The sequence below is a fragment of the Crotalus tigris genome, unplaced genomic scaffold (genome assembly GCF_016545835.1).
Source record: "Crotalus tigris isolate CLP2741 ecotype Arizona unplaced genomic scaffold, ASM1654583v1 scf7180000017764.6130737, whole genome shotgun sequence".
Classification (NCBI taxonomy): Eukaryota; Metazoa; Chordata; class Lepidosauria; order Squamata; family Viperidae; genus Crotalus; species Crotalus tigris.
Window position 1 is genome coordinate 4594191 of NW_024096618.1, and position 25419 is coordinate 4619609.

The 25419-nt window shown below is 44.4% G+C and overlaps 2 protein-coding genes across 8 annotated transcripts in view; one reads left to right on the forward strand and one right to left on the reverse strand.

The window, feature by feature from the left end:
- MCAT (malonyl-CoA-acyl carrier protein transacylase) lies at nucleotides 1–14581 on the reverse strand. Of its 6 annotated transcripts, none has more exons than XM_039341326.1 (4): nucleotides 13348–14581; nucleotides 6180–6267; nucleotides 3432–3649; nucleotides 1–1331 (listed from the first exon to the last, which is right to left on the reverse strand). In XM_039341326.1, exons 1-4 carry the CDS (start codon nucleotides 14176–14178, stop codon nucleotides 909–911), a joined length of 1560 nt encoding a protein of 519 aa, XP_039197260.1. In that variant the 5' UTR covers nucleotides 14179–14581; the 3' UTR covers nucleotides 1–908. The 6 variants fall into 6 exon arrangements, 3 of the variants coding, with proteins under 3 accessions (XP_039197260.1, XP_039197261.1, XP_039197259.1); XM_039341327.1 differs by lacking the exon at nucleotides 13348–14581 and adding an exon at nucleotides 7963–8562; XR_005556444.1 differs by lacking the exons at nucleotides 1–1331; nucleotides 3432–3649; nucleotides 6180–6267 and adding exons at nucleotides 9514–9940; nucleotides 11638–12924.
- TSPO (translocator protein) overlaps nucleotides 6976–25419 on the forward strand; it is a 22822-nt gene continuing 4378 nt past the window's right edge. Inside the window, exons 1-2 of one of the 2 annotated variants that reach the window (XM_039341330.1) lie at nucleotides 6976–7129; nucleotides 23117–23324. In XM_039341330.1, the coding sequence (XP_039197264.1) occupies nucleotides 23140–23324 (185 nt within the window). In that variant the 5' untranslated portion in view covers nucleotides 6976–7129; nucleotides 23117–23139. Of the gene's footprint in view, nucleotides 7130–15163; nucleotides 15318–23116; nucleotides 23325–25419 lie in introns of those variants that run through there. The other variant, XM_039341331.1, reaches the window with a different exon arrangement.

The following is a 25419-nucleotide window of genomic DNA, read 5'->3' on the forward strand; positions in this document are numbered from 1 at the left end:
TTTTGTCTTGGAAATAGTTTATTTTGTGTTACACTGGGAAACATATTTGCTTTGATTATCCATTATGTATTTATACCTTGTTGCACCTACAGAGAACTTAGAAAATGAAATGTGACTTTTTTCAACATGGTAGGTCACTTGGGCAAATCTCATGTAATTGTTTGCTCCGCTTCAGCAGTTCCTTAAGGAAATCTGTATGTAAAAAATTAGAATTTCTGAGTTCAGTGTTCAGAGTAACTACTTAAATAAAAAAAATTCTAGTTCAGAAGGAGTGAACACAGTCCCGTGAACACTGTCGAAGCAATGACTTTCTAAAGCTCTGAATTCTGATGAATTCAAATTATTAGACTACTGTAGCAAATTATCTAACTGCCTTTCAAGCATTCAATTTCAGAAAGCTATTGCCATAGCCAGTCAGATTGATCAAGATTCGTGCTGCCATCACCAAAACAATAATTTTCTTCCAAACATCTCAACACATATGAAAAGCGAACAAAACATTGTAAAAACATTCGTTTTTAATAAAATTGCTCTCAACAAGTAACTGTAAGTCTTTTCAGCCATTATGCCACCAGGACAACTAGGCGAGGGGAATTAGGCCTGTTAAATAGGCACGTACCAAATACATGTAAGCAGTGGTGGGATTCAAATATGTGAACAACCGGTTCTCTGTGTGGATGCCGCTTTTGGAAGTCCATTCTGGGCCTGGGCAACAAAAAATTAGCTACCGGTTCTGCCAAAGTGGTGCGAACCGGCTGAATCCCACGACTGCATGTAAGGCAAATGTGTTAATTTGATGAAAGGCTCAGAAAGACAATGGACAATATTTTCGCTCTGAACACGGACAATAAACCTGTCCAAAGAAATTATGCAGGGAGCAAATGACCTTCCATTTCTTGCAAGGATCCCTACGTTTCTTCATTTGTTTCATCTTCAGAAACATCAATATTACTATAGTATCTTGAGGCCTTTAAATTGCAACTTCTTAGAATTGCACCTAACTGTTTTCCAGGTCCCACTTCATATGTATAAGGAAACTTTTTCCCTTGATTCCTTTCATAGATTCTGTGCATTATTTGCTCCCATTTCACCGGTGAAACCAATTGTTCCACTAAATAATGCTGAATCTGTCCTGGTTGCATGTATTTCTTGCTATCCACATTTGAATAGACAGAGATGAGAGGCTGTTGGATGCTGATTGATTCAAGAGCTTCAGATAAAGGTTGCATTGCTGATTTCATTAGGCGGGTATGAAAAGCACCACTCACGGGCAGCATTTTTACACGTGCAAATGAAAATTTTCTTGAATTTTTCTGTAAAAATTCCAAAGCCTAAGATTAAAAAAAAGAGAGTTATTTCACTCGTCTAAAATTGCTTTAATATACTTCACTTTTTAAAGAATTCTGAATAAACAGCTGCACACTGATAAAATGTGATCCAAGAAAAACAACAACAAAAAAGATGTTTCAGAAGCACGCAACTGGTCAATATTAGTATAAGCACTAAAAATTAAGCCAGAAATAAGAAGTCTTAACATACATTCACCATCTGAATAGAAAAACCATGTTGTGGGCTGCCTTTAAATGTAGTTTGGATACTTTGTGATGCACGGTATCATGAGACTGGCATCTCCTATTGCTGGCAAACCTAACAGTCCTGATTGTGAATGAAACTTTAGGACAGTGGTTTTCAACCTTTTTAATGCCGTGACCCCCAACCGGTCGTAAGTCGAGGACTATTCAACCGGTCGTAAGTCGAGGACTACTCAACTGGTGCAGCACCGTTTGCAGAATGGGACTTTTGGCGGGCTCAGCAGGGCAGAGACAGCCTGGACAATTCCTACTGGCTTTTGAAAGCCAATAGAATTAGACTCTATTCAAGAGAGTCTATTCTATTGGCTTTCAAAAGCCAATAGAATAAAAACGAGTAGCACAGCTAAGGAAAAGGGGGAAAAAAATGGCGGACTGCGTTGTTTGGCGACCCCCGTGAAATGGTCGTTCGGCCCCAAATGGGGTCCCGACCCACAGGTTGAGAACCACTGCTTTAGGACCACACAGGTTGTTAACTGAGAACCTCACATAACCATGACATGGGAAGAGACAGCAGGCAAACAAGCCAGTGCTGCAGGCAGATGATTAGGTACCACTGGTAGGTTGGCTGGCTGGTGCTGCAGGGAAATGGTGTATAGGTGGGTGCATGGATGCCACAGACGAAAAAGAGGTAGGAACGACGTGCAACTTCCTACTGGTTTCCCCATTGACTTTGCTTGTGGGAAATTGGCAGGGAAGGTCACAAATAACCATCACATGACTGCAGCACGCTGGAACACTGTAATTGTGAGCCAGTTGCCAAGTCCCAAATGAGGATCATGTGATTATGGGGATGCTGCAACACCCGTAACTTTGTGGACTGGTCCCAAGTCCCTCTCGCACGCTCCCACAGTAACTTGGAACAGTTGTTGAATGAGTGGTTGTAATCCAAGAACTGCCCATAGTTCTTCTTCTTTATAAAAGAGACCATCAATCTTTCTGAGTACCAGGCACCATGGAATGATGCCTGTGGCAAAAATAAACCCTTTAAAATAAATATTCCTGATTTAATTTAAGATTATTTTTTTTAGAAAATAAAGATGGTTTCCCTATAAACATCCCGCACAATATGTTGAGAACTATGTCATGTTTAGCTACTGTCATTATGTTTCTTTTTAAATCATTAGCATGCTAAATATATTGGGGAGGGGGAATATTTCGAATGTAAAGACAACTAATTCTGCCAAAATGAGAAAGTAGGAATCAAGAGTCAGCCCAGCTAGGTCTCCCCAATTTACAAATCCATCCAGCCTGCCAGCAGGAGAGTACATAACAGTCCAGCTCATTTACAATACAATATTCTTTACTGGCCAAGTGTGATTGGACACACAAGGAATTTGTCTCTGATACATAAGCTCTCAGTGTGCATACAGACAACGAAGTAATATGAGTAGAAGGTAATAGGAAAGATGAGAAGGATAACAGTAATAGAGCCCTACTACATGCGTAAATATCCTTAGACCTAAGACAGTGCTGTGGGAATTAGGCATTCAGCAAAGTGCTGGCATGAGGGGAAAAACTTTTTGTATCTAGTTGTTTTGGCACGCAATTAGAGCTTTTAATTAATACAATTAATTATTGTAATTACTTATTGTAATTAATATTTATATGCCCTTAATGGTTGTAATATACAACCATTGTAATAAATATGTATATACATATTTATATGTATATATGTATATATTATAATATATACATATATTATAATATTAGTGTTTATATTACAGTAATTATTATTGCAATTAGTAATTAATTAATGCAATTAGAGCATCTCAGGTTGGGGAAGTTGACTTGTTCTCCGAGTATCTTTCCACTGTCAGCTACAATTGTTTTTAATAATACCTGTAAATGTCCTGCAATGACTCTGCTGTCTGGAAACAAGTAGTTTGAAACTTCACATACAGGATCTTCTATGCCCACTGACTTGCAGTATTCACAAGCTTCCAAACAAGCAGCTTTATAATTTGAATCTCTTCGGCCAATAACAGAGAGCATCCCACTTGCTATGACTTCGGAGGCCTCTTGCATAGCTTCAGCACGGGTCTTGACAGCATACAGGGCTGCAGAAAAGAAAAAAAAAATCTGTACAAAGCAGCTTATCCAAGCTTGAGATTAATTGTTGCTACAGAGCAAAAATGACAGTAGCAACAGAAAATGTAAAACTCATTTGCACAGAATTCACAGATCAGTTATTCTGAAATCTTGGAAGTATTTGATATAAATTGTTCCCAATTTGTTCTGCAAATTACTGTGGTTATTGGGAGAAAAAAAAGAGACGATATAATCTTACATATTTCTTCTATATTGTATTCGTAGTTATGTAATGGTTTCACAAAAATGTATGTAATATATTGTGAATTTAAACAATGATGCTTTTTATAGCATCCTTATGAAACCACTCTCTTTATATATTTAAAAATGGATAAGTAGTTTTCAAAATTGAAATTATTATATTTTTTAAAATTGCATCTTTATATGATAGTTAAAAATATTAATAACAATGTAGTAGTTCTTATAAAGAAAAGGGCTGGAAACTACCAACTTTAAAATCTCTGGGGAATCCTTTTCATTTCACATTTGGCAACCACAGAATTCACATGCCGAAGATATGGGATTACAGTTGCCTTTACTCGTATCTGTGTAGCTCTGTTAAGGATCAGTATACTTTACATAGTCCCACATGAGCCAAAGATGTATTTGAAACAGACACAACTTTTGGTGTATTGCTGATTCAAAGACATCCTTTGGAAAATTGCTTCAAAATGACAAGGCATGCAAGCCAGTGTCTATAGAGATTCTGTTATCATTCAAGTCAGGGTTGTTCCAAAAGTGCTTGTTTCCAAAAAGGCAACTGGACATTTTTAGGTTTTGGGGTTTTGTTTTATTTTTTTTAATATTTTGCTTCTCATCCAAGAAATTTCTTCAGTTCAGAACAGGTTTCTTGAAGGAAAAGCAAAACATTTTCAAGGAACAAACAAACAAAGTGTAGTTGCTTTTTGGAAAAAAGTATTCTTGGGATATGCATGCTCAACTTCATTAGTTAGAGGGCTCCAAGTCATGCCGGTTGGAAAATAGGATCACAATGAATGTTGGGGAAGAAAGATCCAAGGAAATTAAATATATCAATATAAGTAAAGGGTCTCCCTTCCGCAAATCATAATAAGTAAATAAGGAATAAAAAGAATATTAAAGACCATCTAAACTAGTTTCCTAACACAGAGAGTATGTTTTGTTCAGGTTTTTTTCAGTACCATATTTCCCCACACTTTCACTTTGGTTATCAATTGCTGCAGCTTGCAAAGCATTTCAAGGATAGTTTGCAAAAAATGCTGGCCTAACCAAAACATCTCTCTTCAAAGCACTAAGGAAGTTGTTCTGAGGCTTTCCCATGGTTATGCAAGGATACCTGGCCTGTTTCACTGGCAGCCCCAACATAAATATTAATTGGATACCCATATGCATGCGCAGAGAACTTGAGAAAACCAAACCATGGTAAAGGAAGTTGAAACTACGATTTGGAATAATGTTTGCTTGCATAAGTTATATAGATTTTTACTTATTTATTTAGAATTTGACCAATAAAAACAGGAATTAAAAGGAAGCTTTGCAGACATAACTTCTGACTAGGCAAAACAGACATTGAAACAAATGTTATCTTTACTTCAAAATACAGCTCTTTTTTGGAGACAAATGAAACTAAGTGATGAGAAGACATGAAGCAAAAAAAAAAAAAAATGAACAGCTTTACATTTAAAAGCTTAAACCATGGATTCACCATAGACCATAATTTAATAGAATGTCCAACCTGAATTACTTTTTACAAGAAATCTGACCTAAATACTTGATACTTTAAATTTAAAATTTTACAAGAACCGCTTTTCAAGATCAGTGTTTTAAATATATTAACATAATATATATTCAGTATTTTTTTTGCAAAACTGCACAATTGTACTGAAAATAAATGCTTATATATTTCAAGTGTACCAAATGGATGCAAGGTTTCATAGATGTTCTGTGTAAGGCCTATGAACTATATGATTCCTGGGCTTCACTTTTACATCAGCTTTTTTCATCAAGCGAACTCTGCAATAAGTTTCACTTTTCAACAAAAGTAATCATAGGCAACTTTTCTTATTTAACTTTAGTAAATATGAAATTCCATTTTGGAGTTCTTGGAAAAAGTAAATCAGGATTATTGTACATGATCGATTTGTAAAAGAAATATGTGAATCAACAAATATATCACAAATATATTAAACCATAGATGTGTAACCTGGTAGGGCATATGGTGGTTCTAGTATCCTCTTGATACTGTTACCACCTCCCTCATTCTGCCACCTCTTATTTTTGCTAATCAAGAATTTTTTTACTCACATATTTTGTATTTTATGAAAATTATAATCAAATGTTTTATTCCTCATAATATGAAGAATTTTTATTCCTCATGTGCACTCCTTTAACGCACATATTTAATTCAGTGTCAAAATGTTGTTCAGGATGGTATAGTTCTAAGCTGAACAAAAATTGTGCATCCCAACATTACAATAAGGAAAAATAAAATATTTCTGTATACTGATGCTTGCTTTATACCTTCTGCATAATCCATGGCTCCTGCAAAAACAAGGGCAGCGTATTCTCCAATGCTGAATCCAGCAGCTGCAACACAGCTCTCAAGTACCTGTAAAAATTAAAAATTTCACTTTTGAAAACATGTTCAGAAGTGCACTGATGATGTCATACAGTTTAGTAAGGAAATATCTGCAAGAAAACTACCAAGCTCAGAGAGTTCTTAGGATCTCACGTATTCAGAAAGCTAAACTGTATAATTTCTAGAAATGTTCTAAACTGAAAGCAAACAAGCTTTTTGCCTAATCTTAAAACACTACGGAATGAATGCTTTACTCTGACAGGAGAATGTCCAGTTATTTCTTTATGCTTTAGCATCTATGGGATAGCACTTAAATCTTGCCCAGAAGCATTTTTCCCTCTCCATTAGTCTCAGATAGGTGAAAATGACAATAAAATATCTTCTGTAACTGTCCAGTAGAGTTTTCCAATTTCTATTTTCAGCTCTGAGCTCAAAGATTCTCAGATTTGGGGCTAGTATTTTCTTTTCTAAAAATACAGATTTATACAATTTACCAAACAGCAGGTAAATAAATAAACTCAGATAAACCCAAATCAGAGCTGTTTATCATATACAGGTAGCCATCCCTTAACAATTATAATTGGGAGTTGCAACTTTTATTGATCAACACTGTTGTAAAGTGTGACTCTCCCAGGACCATCCCACAGCCATGTGATTACCAATCTCTGCCAGCTTCCTGATTCACATTTCCTCACAAACAGCAATCACAATCACGTGACTGTGGATACTGCATTGTAATTGCAAACTGTTTTTCAAGTGGCTGAACTACAATCACGTGATCCAGGGGACATTGTGGCAGCCACAACTACAAGGACCTAGGGTATCATAAGTATCCCTCATTCAAGGCTGTGGAAACTGAATGGTCGCTGAACAAGTGGTACAAGAACTACCGGTAAGTCATTCAGCTTTTATGTTGCAATTTTAAGAAATCGGGGGTTGCCATAGAGTTTTGAAAGTTTTTTAAAATTCCAATTTTTTGCACCTATTAAAGACAGTTAAAGAATAAATATATTCCAGCAGCATGAGTTAAGTTTCTCAGGCTGACCTTCTGTAATGTGTTAGCTGCTATTGTCTGTTTCCAGAGAGAACGCTTGCTTAGGTTTCTCAACCACTTCATCTGGCTTATTTTCCAGATACTACAGCTTCTTTCTGGATGGCAATAGTATTGATCTTAGCCTTTTAAACCATTTTGATTGATATTCCCCAAGCAGCTTGGATCCAAGTTTGTCTCATCTGCTTCTTCAGAGTTTACCAGCAAGTTCCCTAAGACAGAAATTAACCCTTAAGCAGTTTCACATGTTTGCAGGGAGGATCCTGATTTTTGGCTGAGATAATAAGGTGCCAAAGGCTCAATGGTTTCTCCTCCTCCTCCCAAAGAAAAGATTATTTTGCATGCCTCACTTTAGCCGCTGAAGGGATGGATTTGGGGGGAACACTCCCTTAAACCCACGTCATTAAAACCCCCATCAAACAACTTGGGTGGATTCTGCCGCAGCAACAGCATAAAATCCTAGAACTGGAAGGGACCTTGGAGGTCTTCTAGTCCAGCCCCCTTGCCCTGGGCAGGGATCCTGAGACCATCCCAGGCAATGGAGCTGCTCGAAAGACTCCGGGATGGTCTATTTCTCTCTCTCCCCCTCCCCAAGACTTCGGCTTCTTTTCGTTCCTCGCCTTCGGGGGCTGGGAGTCTCCCACATGGCCGCCCTCGCAAGAGACCTTCCTCACCCAGGGCCGCTGGTGGTGCAGCTTCTCCACGGCAGCCAAAGAGCAGACAAAGACGGCGGGCTGGCTGTGCACGGTCCGGTGCAGCTGATCGCTGGGGCCGGCCTGGCAAAGGCGCCACAGGTCGTAGCCTAGCACGGCCTCGGCCACGCGGAAAAGCTCGCGGACGTTAGGGTAGCGCAGCAGCCCGCGGCCCATTCCCACGAACTGGCTGCCCTGGCCGGGAAAGAGCAACACGGAGGTTTCCTCGGGGGCGGGCTGCACCTTCCGCTTCTTCTCCTCCACCTCGACTGTCGCGTTTTGCAACAGCTGCTGCACGCCGCCTCCCGCCTCACCTCCGGGCGGCCGAGTGAACGGCTCCCGGCTGAGCCAGCGCCGAGCAGCCGCCCGCACGGCCATGTCGACCCCGCGCAAGCGCATCGGAAGAGCCACGGCGCTTGCTCTGCGGCAGCTCTATTTCCTCGTTTAAAACCTTCCGCAAAAACGCAAGAAAAGGCTTGCCGGCAACGGAGGTTCCGCGGCCCCCAAAAGCGTGACGTCGCTCCGGGCGCAAGCGCGGTGTGGGCGCGTCCTGGAACAAGCCCCTAGTGCAGTGTTTCTCAACCTTGACAATTTTAAGGCATGTGGACTTCAACTCCCAGAATTGGGAGTTGAAGTCCACATGCCTTAAAATTGTCAAGGTTGAGAAGCGCTGCCCTAGTGGGATGGGGGGGGGTCTATGACAATTTGCCGTGGCCAACTCGCTGCAGGACAAGGGTTACATTAATATTGAAGAAAGAGTGGAATAGAATCATTAAAAAAAGGATGCCGAAGGAGGGACAGCATGAAACGTCAATGGCAAAAATTATTATTATTTTATTTAGTTTAAATAATTAAATAGAATTGTTAACTTGTCCCAAGGTGAGTTGGCCATGGCGAGTTGGCCACAGTAAATTGGCTGTGGCAAGTTGTCCCATTTTGCCCGGGAAGGCCTTGTGGGGGCACCAGGAAGACAGAATGGGACAGCTCTCCACAGCCAATTTGCTATGGTCAGTTCACCACAGCCAGTTTGCCACAGGGTAGTTCGCTGCGGGACAGTTCAACAGTTCAATTTAATTATTTAAAATCATTTAAAAAATATTTTAATTTTTGCCATTCAGATTTTATTTTGTCCCTGCTTTGTCACCCTTTCTTTCATGATTCTGTGAGATTATTTCTCTGATATTAGTGTAACTCTTATCCCGTGGCGAGCTGGCCTTGGCGAGTTGTCCTTCAGTAAGTTGGCTGTGGCAAGTCGACCATGGCAAGTTGTTATAGACCCTTCCCCCCAGGAGGATGTGGGGGGAATAGGTTGCTCTGAGACATTGAAGGACTTGAGAGATTATTTGTAGGGATGGAGCATCCTCTGTTGACTTTTCGCCCTTGGAGTTCTTTCTCTTGGACCTTGGCGTGTCACAAACTCAAGACTGGGCAAAGTTGACATGCTGGAATTCGAGTGATGAGGTAATTCTTCCTTTCAGGAGTATTATGTCAACTGTCCTCTGCCAGCTGCTGATAAACTCCAAACACAGAAGGAACAGGTGACCAGCAAACTTTAATGCAAAAGAAAAGTCAGCACTGGGAGTGAATTGCTCCCATGGCTTTATATAGTTGTGCTCCACCCACCAACCTCATCCCACTTAGCAAGCCAGCATCTGGTCCGTATGGATAGCAGGTGTAGTGCACCACCCTCCCCCCCTCCAGACACACCCACGGAGCCTCTGCCTCCCAGCCATTTATTCTGTTAACGAGGCAGCTGGAGGAAGGGAGCTGCAGCCAAGGTAAGGCACAATCCCTCCCTCCTCTTGCTTATCTAGTCCCTTGTCCAGCTGGTAGGAGGAGTGTTCCTGGCTTCTGTCTCCTCTGAGGACGGCACCTGTGGCGTCTGGTTGCATGCTCCCCATCTCCCGGCCCATGGCAAGCCCAGGGGCTTGACAGGCGGTCCCCTCTACCAGGGCTCCTTCTGGAAGGCAAACAGAGACAGGTGAGCATGCGACAATTTGATTAGTCCCTTCCGTGGCCCCTCCCCCCGGTTTTCCAGGGTGCTGGCGATGACCCACACCAATTGCAGAGCATGGATGTCTTCCTTCTGCACCCACGACGCCTCCGACAGAGGGTACCCTTTCCATCTCACCAAGTAGTGGACTTGTCCACGACGGCTCTGGGAGTCCAGAATTTCTTGTATCTCGAACTGGTCGCTGAAACCGGGCCTGATGGTTGGGCCGCCAGGCCCCTGGGGGGACTCGTTACTGGCTTCAGCAGGCTCTCATGAAATACAGGGTGCACTTTTCCAAAGACCTGAGGCAGCCGTAACCGTACGGTTACCGGGTTTATAACCTGAAGCACCTTGAAGGGACCTACATACTTGGGACCCAGCTTCTTACAGGGCACCCTCGAATGTAGGTATTTGGTGGAGAGGTATACTCAATCACCCACCTGAAAGGGCCTGTGCTCAGCCCTTTTTTTATCGGCTTGTGCCTTTGTGGCCGCCCCCGCTTTGGCCAATGCTTCCTTAACCTTAGCCCACAGACCTTCCACTCGTGTCATCCAATCCTGGGGTGTACACGGCAAGGGGACCCCCTGGGGCCACTCAGGGTTCGGAACAAAATCCACCCCATGCACCACCTGAAAAGGAGTGAATCCTGTGCTGTTATGCACAGTGTTGTTGTAGGCCACTTCGGCGAATGGGAGCAGGTCTACCCAGTCTGTTTGTTGGTATGACACGTAACAGCATAGGTAGCGCTCTACCATGGCATTCGCTCGCTCAGCTGCTCCATTGGTGCTGGGGTGGTATGCTGAGCTGAGGCCCTGGGATGATCCTATGTATTTAACGAAATCCCTCCAGAACTGTGCGGTAAACTGCACCCCCCAATCTAATACGCCGAGGAACACCATGGGCCTGGTAGATATGGTCAATAAATAACCTGACCAAACGCCGAGCAGACGGTAGCCCCTTACAAGGAACAAAATGGGCCTGTTTGGAAAACAGGTCGATTACGGTCCAAATAACTGTGTACCCTAAGTTCTCTGGTAAATCTACAATGAAATCCATGGCTATATCCTCCCAGGGTCGGGCTGGATCTGCTACTGTCTGTAATAAACCCAAAGGCTTTCCAGTATGGGGCTTGGCCATAGCACAGACATGGCAACTTCTAACATAGGCCTCTACATCCACTTTAATCCGGGGCCACCAGAATTCACGCCATTCGAGATGTAATGTTTTTAGGAAGCCGAAATGGCCTGCCTATTTGGCGTCGTGGCACCGCTTGAGAACCAAGTGCCTCAGTAACTCTGGTACGTACAGTTTATTGCCTTTCCATGCTAAACCATCCCTTTGTGTCAAGATGCCGGGATGGTCCTTCAACCAGGGATCATTCTTAACGGCCATTAGTAGCTGTTGGGTCAAGTCACCCGCCAACTGACGTGGAACCGCTCGAGCGACCCCCTGTTGGTAAGGCGGAATAATCACCTGTACAACCTCCTCCCGCTTGCTGTGGTATTGGGGCATGCAAGATAATGCATCGGCCAGGAAGTTCCTCCCTCCCACACATACTTCAGAGTGAACGGAAACCTGCAGAAGTATTGGGCCCATTGGACGTGCTTAGGCGATAGGCGTCCCGGCGTTTGCAAAACCTCAAGGTTCTTGTGGTTAGTCCACACCTCAAATGGCTTGGTTGCCTCCTCCAGCAGATGTCTCCATGTTGAAAGAGCCCATCGTACCGCAAAGGCCTCCTTCTCCCAAATCGCCCATGCCCTCTCAGCAGCTAAAAATTTCTGCGACGTGTATGTATATGGCTGCAGCATGCCTTGGCTGTTCTTTTGCAACAACACAGCCCCCACAGCTATGTCACTGGTGTCAGCCTGGACTACGAAAGGACTTTCAGGATCAGGGTGGAGTAGGACCGGTTCCTTGGCAAACAGGGCTTTCAGGTCCTCAAACGCTTTCTGACAGGCCATCGTCCACTCCAGCAGTTGTCCAGGTCGTGGCTTACTCGCAGTGTGCTTCGTACGTAACAAGTTAGTTAGGCGAAGGGCTACCGCGGCAAACGATGGAATAAATTGCCGGTAAAAATTGGCGAAGCCCAGGAAGCTTTGTAGCTGGCGACGAGGGCGGGGTGCCTGTCACTCCAACACTGCCCTCACTTTGTGTGGGTCCATCTCCACACCATCCCCTGAGATCCTGTAACCCAGGTAGTCCAGCCGAGCCCGGTGAAACTCGCACTTAGAGAGTTTCACAAAGAGGCAAGCATCCAACAGTTTCCTCAGTACCTGCCTAACTAGGTGGACGTGTTCCTCCAGTGTGGTTGTATATATTAGGATATCGTCCAAATACACAAGGACCCCGCGGTACAAGTACTTGTGCAACACCTGGTTGATGAGTTGCATAAACACCGTGGGGGCCCCCTGCAGGCCAAAAGGCATCACATGGAATTGGTAGCTGCCAAGCGGACAGTTAAACGCCATCTTCCACTCGTCCCCACTCTTTATCCGGACTCTGTAATAAGCCTCACGCAGGTCCAGCTTCCTGAATACACGCCCCAGATGGGCCAAGAGGTCCTTCATCAATGGAAGTGGGTATAAATGGTCCACACACACCGCATTAATCCTGCGGAAGTCCACACAGAGCCGTAAGGAACCGTCCTTTTTCTCCTTGAATAAGACTGGGGTGGCCACTCGTGACCGAGGTGGTTGGATGAGCCCCCGGGCCAGGTTCTGGTTGATGTAACATCGTAGCTCCTCCAGCTCCCTGGGCGTCATGGCATACATCTGGGTTTTGGGCAATTTAGCTCCTGGCAGGATATCAATCGCGCAGTCAGTAGCGCGGTGAGGTGGCAGAATGTTGCACTCTTGCTCGCTGAAGACCTCAGCTAGATCACTGTAGACCTCTGGAAAGGGGGCTTCTTCCCTGGATTCCGTCAACCCGACCTTTTCCTCGCATCCTGCCCCCTTTTCCCCAAAATCCTGATTAGGGGCCTGGGGACCCACCGCGATGCATAGCCTTCAGTAACCCCCTTCCCACCATATCGTAGGACCCCACTTGTCCAGCCATGCCAAACCTAAAATCACCGCCTAAGTCATAGACGGGACGACTATGAAACGGAGAACCTCCCAATGGGATCCCATGTCCAGTCGGACAGGTTCTGTTATGAGGTTAGCTGGCGCCCCTCCCAAGAGAGACCCGTCCACTTGCTCAAACCAAATGGGGTGAGCTAGTCGCTGCACTCTGATCCCACTCTCTGCAACCACCCTTTTGCTTATCAAACACCGGGTGCACCCTGAATCGATAAGGGCCTGGTAGGCCCTCCGTTGGCCCATTTGCGGGTTTGCCAGTGTCACAGGGAGAACCAAGGGCACTATGGGCTCGCTTACCATAGGATCATTGGCTATGTCGTCATCACTGTCATCAGCTACCAGCCGATATCTTGTGGCTGCTGTGGCCTCCTCCTCCTCCTCCTTTGGGACCGACTGCTGGGATGTACCTGCCTCTGGCTGTTGTGCCGCCCTCGATGTGTCAGGCGTTTTGTTGGCCCTCGGAGTGGGTTTTCCAGGAGCCGAGGAAGGAGCCTGTGGACTCGGGGCTGGACAGTCCGCTGCTCTGTGACCCGGCTGGTTACACCGGAAACAGCGGAATGGCACCCTGGCAGAAGGGGCAGAAGAGCCCACATCTGCGGGTGGACCCCGTCTCCCCTCCTCCCATAGCTTTGCCAGTGGTCTTCCTGGTATGAGCGGTTCCTCTCCCTTGCCCCAGAACTCCTGGAGACCTGTGTCCAGATCTATAACAACCCGGAACCAGTCCTGGAGACGACTGGGTACCCCTCGGAGCACGCAAGCCTGATGCAGCTCTCGGTCCAGACCTGCCCGGAATTGATGGACAAGCAAGCGTTCAGGCCAAGACCGCAGTCTCCCTGCAACCCTGCGGAACTCACGGACGTAGTCAGTTGCACGACGACCATGTTGCCTCAGTGCCAGCAACTCCGCCTCCGCATGCTGAGCCCGGGTGATGTCTTCAAAGTGGGCACGCAATGCATCCAGGAACAACCCAGTGTTAGCCAGCTCCCGAGCATGATCACTGTACAGGTCCGCTGCCCATGCCGCTGCCTCACCCTGCAGCCCTGCGGACACCGCCATCACCATGGCCCATTGGGATGGATAGTGTTGAGCATATCGATCCAGGTGGCTGATCACATGGCTTAAGAACATTGCCAGGCGATCCGGATGCCCGTCGAACGTGACTGGTATGGGTGGTGGACCTCACATCAGGCCCTGACCCCAGGGTCCTATAGGTTGGGTTGGGCCATGCAAGTGTCAGCTGTAGGCGGCTGGACCTGGACACCAGAACCCACATCCCACTAGCCGGAACCCTTCCAGCAGGCAACCCCCACAACCCAGGGGCTGACTGATTCATCCACGCAGGCTGACCCTGGACCTGCGGTGCAGCCAAAGAAGACCCTCCTACCATGGATACCTCTGGAGCAGGAGGCCGTCGCAGCCGCGGACTGGCCAACCGGAACCAGCCTGAGTCAGGATGTCTGGATGGCGCCTCCGGTCGATGCCATGGGGCTTCTTCTCTCGTAGTCGCCCGTTGTGGCCAGGAGGAGGTGTCCTGATATCCTACCTCCCCGAACCAGTCCCTCAATACATCCATGGTGTCTTGGCCAGGAGTGGTGGAATAGCTCCATTCATCCTCATCTTCCCCCGTCAGCCGTCTCTCCTGCCAGTCCATCAAAGATGCCCTAGGTCCTGGCGTTGTCACCCGTCCAAGCTCCACATTGGCCAATGCAGGGCTGTGCCACCATTCCCCAGACACTGCAGCAATCCCAGGGCCCTGGGTCTCACCTGTATGGGCTGCAGGTCATGGTTCCATTGCCTTAGGCCTGACTACTGGCTGCACCTCCCAGGCCTCAGACTCAGGCCCTGTTACTCCAGCCAGATCGGCCTCAACTGTCCCAGTAGGAACCTCCTGTTTACCCTCTGCCATCGTAGTCACAGTCCACAGCAACAGGCAAGAAGAAGGGAACAGGAAATAAAGGGAGTGCTGACTCACTGTCAGCTGTCCTTTGCCAGCTGCTGATAAACTCCAAACACAGAAGGAACAGGTGACCAGCAAACTTTAATGCAAAAGAAAAGTCAGCACTGGGAGTGAATTGCTCCCATGGCTTTACATAGTTGTGCTCCACCCACCAACCTCACCCCACTTAGCAAGCCAGCATCTGGTCCGTATGGATAACAGGCGTAGTGCACCACCCTTCCCCCCCCCTCCAGACACACCCACGGAGCCTCTGCCTCCCAGCCATTTGTTCTGTTAACGAGGCAGCTGGAGGAAGGGAGCCGCAGCCAAGGTAAGGCACAATCCCTCCCTCATCCTGCTTATCTCGTCCCTCGTCCAGCTGGTAGGAGGAGTGTTCCTGGCTTCTGTCTCCTCTGAGGATGGCACCTGCGGCATCTGGCTGCATGCTCCCCATCTCCCGGCCCATGGCAAGCCCAGGGGCTTGACATATTAATTATCAGTTCCTTCTTCTGTCTCCTCTTTTGCTTCAAACTTCTTCCATTGGCTTTGATAACATAAAAGATGGAATGTGTATGACCAGCTATTGAAGTAAACTAAGACAAATAGGAACAAAGTGATGGTAGCGGGATTGGTGGGGGGCTCCAGGTTACATTATTGTTACTATTGTTTTATCATATTTCAACTCAAGGTGGTGAACATACTGAACTTCTGCTTCCTCTTTTCCCCCACAAAAACCACCTGTGAGGTAGATTGAGTTGATAGGGGGGCTGGCTGTAAGCCACCCATCTGACTTTCATGACTAAGAGAGAGATTGCTCTCTTGAAGCAACAATCAGCAAGTAGAAACTTATACTTTGGACACACGTGCAAGCAACTGACAGAGTAGAAAAATGCCTAAGAAGTTGAGAAAAGTGGAAATCTGGATTTGTTGAACCAGAGAAATCAAATGCTCTTGGAAGAGCTGAAGACCGGAAAAGAACAAGCCAAGATAGTAACCATTTGTCCATTTAATCACCAAGATTGGGTGCGAGTTGATGGAATTGAACTAAAAAAAAATCTTACCAAGTGAAACTTGATTCTTCCTGTATACAAACATGTTGTTTTCATGACAGCTGTTTGTAAGGATGTGGTTCAATTTAGTAATCTTGCCTACAGCTCTGGGAGTTCCTGGTAATCTCATAATGTTCTAGGCAGATTTCATGGGCATAGCTTTGCAAAAGACTCCCATTGTTCAGATCAACTTTGAAAACACGTATGTTTATTCTTCCTGGCAGCAGTGCAGAAGAGCTAAAGTTATTCACATGGTGTTTTCAGTTGCTTTATTTTTCCCATATTTGGTAAAATGTTCACTTTGTAAATAGTTCAAATCACTGATAAAAAAGAGCTTGTGGGAAACTCCCAACATTAAAAATTGGGAAAAAAGATGCTGATACTGAAAAATGAGATGAAAATGGGTATATTGACATTTGATCAATTGATACACAACAAGGATGAATGTTTAACTTATGGTGTGCAAAGTGACAAATATCTATCAGATGTAACTTAGTGGCAATATTTATAGCTACAATATTTGTTAAGCATACTATTTGGACCAGCAACATTTTCAGAGCAGATACCTGGTATACTAGGACTGGTTAAATCTTTTAAAGCCTATCTTTAAAGAAACACATAGGTTTCTATATAGATATAAAGCAATTTGATATGCAAGTGTTAAGAGATAAGTGGAATAAAGAATTAGAGGTTTCTATACTGAATTGCCTAGACCAAGGGTAGGCAACCTTGGCTCTTTTATGACTTCAACTCCCAGAATTCCTCAGCCAGCCACGCTGAGGAAAAAGGGAGAGGTTTCTAAGCTGAGTCATGCTGGCTCAGGAATTCTAGGAGTTGAAGTCCATGAGTCATAAAAGAGCCAAGGTTGCCTACCCCTGGCCTAGACAATGGGAGGGTGTCTTAACTTCTATACCTAAAGCATCAGTTGATCTTAATGTATGACATACAGCAAACATTTAGTGACTTATGACTTACATAGTAATATATAGAATATATTGGAATTCATTATGTTTGATTAAAAAGGATGTAATAATAATGGTAGCACCATCCCAGTGTGCAAGGGCATAGCTTCTAGCAATTGGCCCTCATATACACGTGGAGCGTTCTAAGCCGCACCTCATGTAAGAGAAGCATTCTTATCCTTTAGCCCAGACTTGGAGGACAGTGGCAGCGATAGCAGGTAAGCTGTTTTCTTCCTCAGGATCCTATCTCAGACTCTCACAGTGAAAGTCACAGTGTGAGCTTAAGATTGTGGTGTGCCTGCCTGCATGTCTTTTAAATCTCTCAATCAAAAAATATGTCAAAAGTTTGGGCAACTAAAGGAAATGGGGAGAAGTCAGCTTTCAGTCTGCCGCAGATCTCAAGCATCCTGGAGTCCTGCAGTTGCTCGTACAATACCCACATTTGCTGTGTATTTTAGGAAGTGCTCACAGTCATCTGCAAATACCCCTTGTACAGTGCTCTAACATGGTCTCCTGACTCAGAGAGGGTACTCTTACCTGTATTCTCTTTGTTAGACTGAACATTCTCAATTAGTTAAGGCTTAGTTTCCTTAATTGTTTATTATACAGTTTAGCCTTATCATCTTGGTTGCTCTTGTTTGCATTCTTTCTAAGGTCTCAGCATCTTTTTTGTATCATGGCAATTAGAACTAGACACAGTATTCCAAGTGTCTTCTCACTAGTGCAGGGGTCGGCAACCTTAAACACTCAAAGAGCCATTTGGACCCGTTTCCCACAGAAAAAAAACAAACACCGGGAGCCTCAAAACCCTGCTGCTCCCTCCCCCAGCACTCCACCACAGCGGAGCGCCCTGCTGCCACTTTTCCCTCCTTTCTCCTTCTTCCCAACAGGTAAAAACAATTTTAGTAGCTTATCTACCATCTTTAAATACAGCATAATTATCCCCATACCTAATCTCTTAATTAAAAAAACATCAAAATATTTTATTAAACGTTCTTTATTAAAAGTCTAGTAAGGACAACCACATATATTTTCTCTCTCTCTCTCTCTTTCTCTCTCTCTCTCCAATATATCATTTAGCTCTGATAAAATAAGCCACATTTTTAAAGATAGTGATTAACTGCTTCAAAAAAACAAACAAAAAACTAGCTTGCTGTTCATCTGTTTCAAAACAAAAATCTTTCAAAATATAAAAAAATACTTTGTAAGTCCAATAATCCTTCATTTATCACTTCTCATGCAGTTTTTTTGCTCTCAATAAGGCGAGCAATCCCGCTACTGCACCTCCATTTTCTTCAACCATAATCACCCCTCCCCAACCAGCCAGCCACCATCGCCAATATGATCCCCCCTCCCCAGTCAACCACCCACCATCACTGATCTTCTCCTCATGAGCGCACCCTCCCCAGCCAGCCAGCCACCATCGCCAACCTACTCCTCACCTGGCCGGCTGGCCTCACGCTCTTCTCCTCCTCGTCCTCTGCACTCAATCGGCTGCCAGCGGCTTGGGTGACTCTACTCCGTCCAAGTTGAAGAAAGCAGAAAGGTCGGCGATGGTGGCTGGCTGGGGAGGGGTGATCATGAGGAGAAGGTCAGCGATAGTGGCTGGCTGGCTCATCGGGGGGGATCATGGCCACTTGGGCTCTGAAAAGCCTCATGGCAGTGGCATTGGCTCCTCCCCCCCACTCAGCCCATTTCCCCAGCTTTGTATAAGATGCTTGGCAGAACCCCCCCCCCACACACATACCCCGATCGGACTCACGCGGTACCTTCTTTCCAGGTCCACTGTCTCTTCCTCCGCCGCTGCGTGCAGTCCCAAAAAGAAAAGAAGTTTGTGGGGAATCCCACAAACAAAAGAAGTGGGACTAAAAAAGTCCAACCAATCAGTTCCAACTTCACCTGTTTGCATGAACCTTATAAAGATTTAGGTAAACTCTTCCTACTTTATTTTATAAACAAGATCCAGATTACAGTAAAGAGAGGTTGCCACCAGCAAATTCATATCTGAGAAACGTGGACAAAATAATAGTTTGCCCTAGGAGTAAGAGATGATATACCATTTTAAAAAAGCAAAATATGGCTCTGACACTCCAGCATTTAATGAAAATTCCTCAAGCTGGAATCTTAATAAAGTTAATATGTTGAAAAGAGCTTCTTATCATCAGGGTGTGCCTTCCTCAAGGGGATCTGGGAGCTTAATAAAGTTAATATGTTGGAAAGAGCTGATAATCAGGGTTTGCCTAGATCACAATTTGCTCAGGTGCAAATGCAACATCTCCAGGTACTCCTAGGTAACCCGAGAATTGATTCATATTAATGACTGGGTTCATATAGGATATTAAATTATGTTCTTTTTCAGGAAGCCACTATGTTGAACTCAGACAAAGTACTAGGATATAAACCTTGGCTTATAACCATGGTGTAAGATCTTTGGCAACAAGAAAGTGTTTTTGTCATTGTCTTCTGGGATATATTTTCAATTTTTTGGTCTAACCTAGAACGTGGTGATTTCCCTTCCTTTTCTGAGACCAGCCAAGGTACTCTACACCAGGGGTCCTCAACCTTTGGGCCGCAGCCTGGTAGCGGGCCGTGGCCCACTGGCCACCCTGTCTCAGGACAGGCTGGCCAGTGTCCACGCATGTGTGCGCACACCTCACTTGTGCCAGCGCTGCGGCCGCGGGGTGCAAAAACTAGTTACTATAAGGTGTTTCTAATAGGTGCGACATATATTCCCACAAGTATTCTGAATATATTTTTCCTTTGAATTCATATTATCACCAAGTCCTAATGCAGTGGTTCTCAACCTTTTTAATGCCGCGACCCCCAACCGGTCGTAAGTCGAGGACTACCCAACCAGTCGTAAGTCGAGGACTACCCCACCGGTTGTAAGTCGAGGACTTTCCCTGCCCGGGAGCACCGCGCATGCATGGTGCCGCCCCCCTACGCCAGCCGAAGCATAGCTGGCAAGCGGCAGAGATGGCGCAGGCCAACCACCGGCTGGGCCACCAGCTGGCCCAGCCCAAGGGAGGTAAGGCACCTGCCAGGCCACACGTGCGCCAGCAACCCTCCCTGCGCTCGCCGGCCTCCCACCTCCCACCCCTGGCCCTCTTTTACTTACATTTTTAGTAGTTGCTCAGTAGGGAAGGGTGGAAACTTCCAGACAGCTCACCTTCGCTGCAGACAATTTGCAGCACCGTTTGCAGAATGGGACTTTTGGCAGGCTCAGCAGGGCAGAGACAGCCTGGACAATTCCTATTGGCTTTTGAAAGCCAATAGAATTAGACTCTATTCAAGAGAGTCTATTCTATTGGTTTTCAAAAGCCAATAGAATAAAAGGGAGCAGCACAGCTAAGGAAAAGGGGGAAAAATGGCGGACTGCATTGTTTGGCGACCCCCGTGAAATGGTCATTCGACCCCAAATGGGGTCCCGACCCACAGGTTGAGAACCACTGTCCTAATGTATACTTATTGTCAGTTTGATACAGATGAGAAAGTTGTGTAGAAAAATTTTAATGATGACATAGACAGGTCACACAGTGGATGGGTGGGGGCAGTAAATCCAATGTAATTGTTTCCGCTGCCTCTTCAGAATATCTTTTTACTTAGCATACATCTACACTGCAGCCATTTTGACTCCTCAATTCCTCAGAAACCATTTGAAATGAACCTGCAGTTTTATTTCCATTGCTGCCAAATTCAATCAGAATAGAGCTGGAAGGGACTTTGGAAGTCTAGTTCAACTCTCTGCTCAAGCAAGAGACCCTACACCATTTCAGACAAATGGCTATCCAGTCTCTTCTTAAAAACCTTCAGTGATGAAATACCCACAACTTCTGAAGGCAAGCTGTTCCACTGGTTAATTGTTCTCACTGATAGCAAGTTTCTGCTTAATTCCAGTTTGCTTCTCTCCTTGATTAGTTTCCATCCATTGTTTCTTGTCTTGCTTTCTGGTGCTTTGGAAAATAAGTTGGCCTCCTCTCCTTTGTGGCAGACCCTCAAATATTAGAATGCTGCTATCATGTCACCCTAGTCCTTCTTTTCTCTAGACTAGCCATATACAGTTCCTGCAACCGTTCTTCATATGTTTTAGTCTCTATGCCTTTGCGCAACATTGCAACCAGTGATAAATCAGTTAGTACTCCCTTTAGCTGATAAACTGGAAAGTAAATCAGTACTTAGTGCCCCATTCCTATCCATTTTTTTTAATTCCACAAGGAATCTGAACAATGGCTATGAGGGGAAAACTGCCAAGATGTTCTCTTGCTAAGATGCTGCAATGGCCAAATCTTGCTGAGAAAGTTCAAGAACAAGGAAGTTAGGAAAATAGGCTGCCCATGATTCTTGCAGAGCTTGAGGATCTCCCAAAAGAGGCAGTGTAAGATACACTCCAGCTGAGTCAGGAACAAACTGATTCCAATGATGAACAGTGATGCTGACATGGGATCCTAGTATTCAGAAGCAGCACAAAGATTGTGTATTGGAGTGGTCTAGACCAGGTGCCTTCAAACTTGGCCCTTTTATGACTTGTGGACTTCAACTCCCAGAATTCCTCAGCCAGCATGCCTGACTGAGGAATTCTGGGAGTTGAAGTCCACAAGTCATAAAAGGGCCAAGCTTGAAGACCCCTGCTCTAGACATATCCTGCTGGCCCAGGGCTTAGGCAATGAAACAGATTCTAAGTCTTTCTTTAATGTGCTGTTTTCCTGGATTTTCCTGGAAATTGTATTTTGCAAAATCCAGGACTTTTTTTGTCATAGAATGCACCAGAACAGAGTTCTGGGGCCTTTTTTGAGAGATTTTCCAGAGTTGCGTTCTTTTTTTATTGTTGCCCTTCCTATCCTCGTTTGGTTTTGAAAATGCCCCACTAGTGGTACAGTGCGAGCGGTGTCCCCCCCCCAGCACTGTCTTCCTCTTCTAGGAGGAGCCATGAAGTGCCAGAGCACCACAGCCATAGCGTGGCTTGATTGGTGTGGTGGAAGCCAATGGTGGCAGTGGGACACACATAAACATGGAGGCCCTCTTTCACGAGAGGGTGAGTGAGTCTTTTGCCTTCCCTTACAGAAGGTGGAGTGTGAGGTTAAAAAGAGGCGAAGCGAGAGGAAAAAAAGGCAGCTGGAGTGGAAGCTTGCCTGACAATGAAACTTTGCTGTTTCAGTTCCTTGGGTAGTTCAAGGCTGGGATGTCTATGAAAATCTCTTTTTAGTCTTTTATACTTTATATCAGGGGTCTTCAAAGTTGGCCCTTTTACAACTTGTGGACTTCAACTCCCAGAATTCCCCAGCATGCTTAGGTCTTAAATTGGCTGAGGATGAGAAACATTGCTTTAGACCAGGGGTCTTCAAAGTTGGCCCTTTTATGACTTGTGGAGTTCAACTCCCAGAATTCCTCAGCCAGCATGCCTGACTGAGAAATTCTGGGAGTTGAAGTCCACAAGTTATAAAAGGGCCAACTTTGAAGACTCCTGCTTTATATTCAAACTGCAGAGGGGAAGAATAAGAATAAAGTCAACGTCTTGTGATTTGGAGGTTTTATTATTATTAATAATATATATTAATTATGTATTGGTCAGATGTAAAGGTAGACCTACGGTATGAGGTTTAATCAGATCTATTTATTCAATTGGGTTTAACTTAAAGGCAAATTAAAAGTAATCTGTTCACTGAAAAAGTTTCAATTTTAATTTGTTTCAAGTCAATATTCATATTAAACTCCAAATGTAAATTTTTCCCACCTTGTTTGACAACGTCTTAAAAATAATTCAATCTTTTACAAGCAACCAAATTTTGTTTTATTGGGCCAATTTCATTCCGCAGAGAAAGCTGACATTTCCGCTCATTAAACTAAATGGGTATGCCAGTGGTAAATGTCCCAAAAGATTAATAAAATGCCTTCTTGTAATTTAAAGCCACACAATGCATGGTAACATTAATAGTATTAACTTACCTTGAACAAAATCCTAGTCTTTTAGATACATTAAAAATGGAAGGTTTTTTTTTTCAACTACAAAGGTAAACCTTGTAGGGTAGGCAAGGCGGGTTGTATGACGTGTGTGAGTTCTGTCACCTTTTTTTTTTTTCCAAAAAATAACTGGCAAAATCTGTTTTCATTCAATTTTCTAGGTGCCTTCATTTCAAGAGCCATAATGGAAATCGTTTCATCCTGGATCCCAGCTATTGGCTTCACAATCTTGCCTAATGTAGGGGGTTTTTTGACAGCCCCAATAGTCAAGAGGGAAATGAACTGGTATAGATCCTTGAAACTGCCAACCTGGCGTCCACCAAACTGGTTGTTTGGACCTGTGTGGGGAATATTATATACATCAATGGGGTAAGCAATTTTTTTTTGTTAATTACAGGGCAATTTCTAAAATTTCTGTGCATGTGGTTAATGGATATCAGGCCCAGCAATAACAATAGCCAGCCGTCTTGGCTTTTAATTGAGATTGAGGTCAGTTCAAGATGCTGCTATTCATTTAATTACTCAATTAAACAAATTAGTAGGTCACCCTAGGAGACTCACCAAGGGGTAAAGTAGCAGTCAAGGAAAAAACAAGTACCAGTAATTACAAGTGACAATACTAAATTGACACATTGGGGAATTGCAGCATCCTGAATAGTTTAGAGTCAGATCATTGCCAATTACTTTTCCTTCCATGTTTTCTTGCCCAGATGTTCAGATGAAGAGACCCAAATGAAAGGTTACTTGAGTCGCAGGATGCCTCATCTCAAGCAGGACTCATTTTGAACTTCTTTTCAGTGCCAGGCATTTTGGTTTTAGTTCTCCTTAAGCTCTTTGCATAATTATTGCTTTCTGTTGCCTCTTTATTCTGATTTTAATTCTGAAATTTTAAGGGTTGTTACTATGTTTTCTTTCATTTTTTTTTTTCACTTCATTTTTGGGTAAGTCTCTATTACAGGTCCTTCCTTTAACCCAGATGCAAATTATTTTCTTAGTATGTAAAAAGTCAAGTCCCTTTTGAGATAAACTCAAATGTTGCTGATTTAGTGAATATATCCAAGTTGCTTGCTTGGGTGTTTTGTGGCAGTCTAATCTAGAGTCCCGGGATTTCCTGGAATAGTAGTCTCCCATTAAAGTATTAACCAACAATCCCTGAATGCTAGGAGTTTCAAGAAGAAAACTGTTAAGTCCTCGAGTTAATGGCGAAAGAAGAGCACACATTCTGAAGCCAACAACTGCTTTATTCTTCTTCTGCTCACTCCAATACAACACTGAAGCTCTCAGGCCTCTCTCACACTAAAAAGAATCCCCGGGCAAAAAGGTTACATGAGATGGTGCGCTTTCGCGCCTTGCGCATGTGCGCAGGCTGGCGCCACTTAGTCTGGTCCCGGGCAGCTTGCAACAGCCTGGGACCATAGCAACATCCCGAGCCTGCTTTTGCAGGCTGAGGACACAACAAAAACCATTCTTGAAAATTGGACCATAAGAAAGGCTGAGTGCAAAAGAATTGAGGCCTTTGAACTATGGTGCTGGAGAAGACTCCTGTGAGTCCCCTGGACTGCAAGACGATCAAACTGGTCAGTCCTAGATGAGATCAACCCTGACTGCTCTTTAGAAGGCTAGATCCTGAAGTTGAAACTCTACTTTGGCCTCCTAATGAGAAGGAAGGACTCACTGGAGAAGAGCCTAATGCTGGGAAAGATTGAGGGCAATAGAAGAACGGAACAACAGAGAATGAGGTGGCTGGATGGAGTCACTGAAGCAGTAGGTGTGAGGTTAAATGGACTCCAGAAGATGGTAGAGGACAGGAAGGCCTGGAGGAACATTGTCCATGGGGTCGCGATGGGTTGGACACGACCTCTCAACTAACAACAACAACAACAACTTCAATGGGATATTATCTTGGGTTTGAAAGTAAAATGGAGGAAAAAATTTTCATTTCTCAGAGTGGTTGCTTCTGTCTTAGAATGCATCTTTCAGCACCATCTGAAGGGAAAAAATGAAACAGTGTCATCTAAAAGAGAATTAATTTCATCGTTTTTTAGGTAGGATATCTCCTCCTACAGTACTTGTAGAATAATAACTTCATCTTAACATCTGTATAAGGATTAAATATATGCATCGAGGCCACATTTTAGGGGAGATCCCAGTTCAAAATGCTCCATTTTTCAGCTTCTATATTTAGCTGAAATCCTAGATAATGCACTTCTCACCCTACCCAAGTAAAAGCCTGGCTCAGCTGATAGCATCTAGCTGATTTAGTCTGATCTCAAAAATCTTAAACTGAGCTGGCCCTATTTAATATTGGATGGAAAACTACTAAGTTAGACCGGGAGGTTGTAAAAAATGAGTTTTATACCACTGCCTGCAGAGGTTTATGCAAGCACCAGTTGAGCTTGATTTGAGGGTGCCTTTGATCTTGGCTGATCTTGAAAAAATAGTGTGGGGCTTAATTAGTGCTTAA

Bases quoted from the DNA above. Each gene is read 5' to 3' on its own strand.
- MCAT (XM_039341325.1), bottom strand. From the start codon at position 14,178: ATGTTCTTAAGCCATGTGATCAGCCACCTGGATCGATATGCTCAACAC. The intron at 12,925-13,347 runs GTAAGCGAGCCC...TTTGGGGAAAAG, and splicing joins ACATAGCCAATGATCCTATG to GGGGCAGGATGCGAGGAAAA.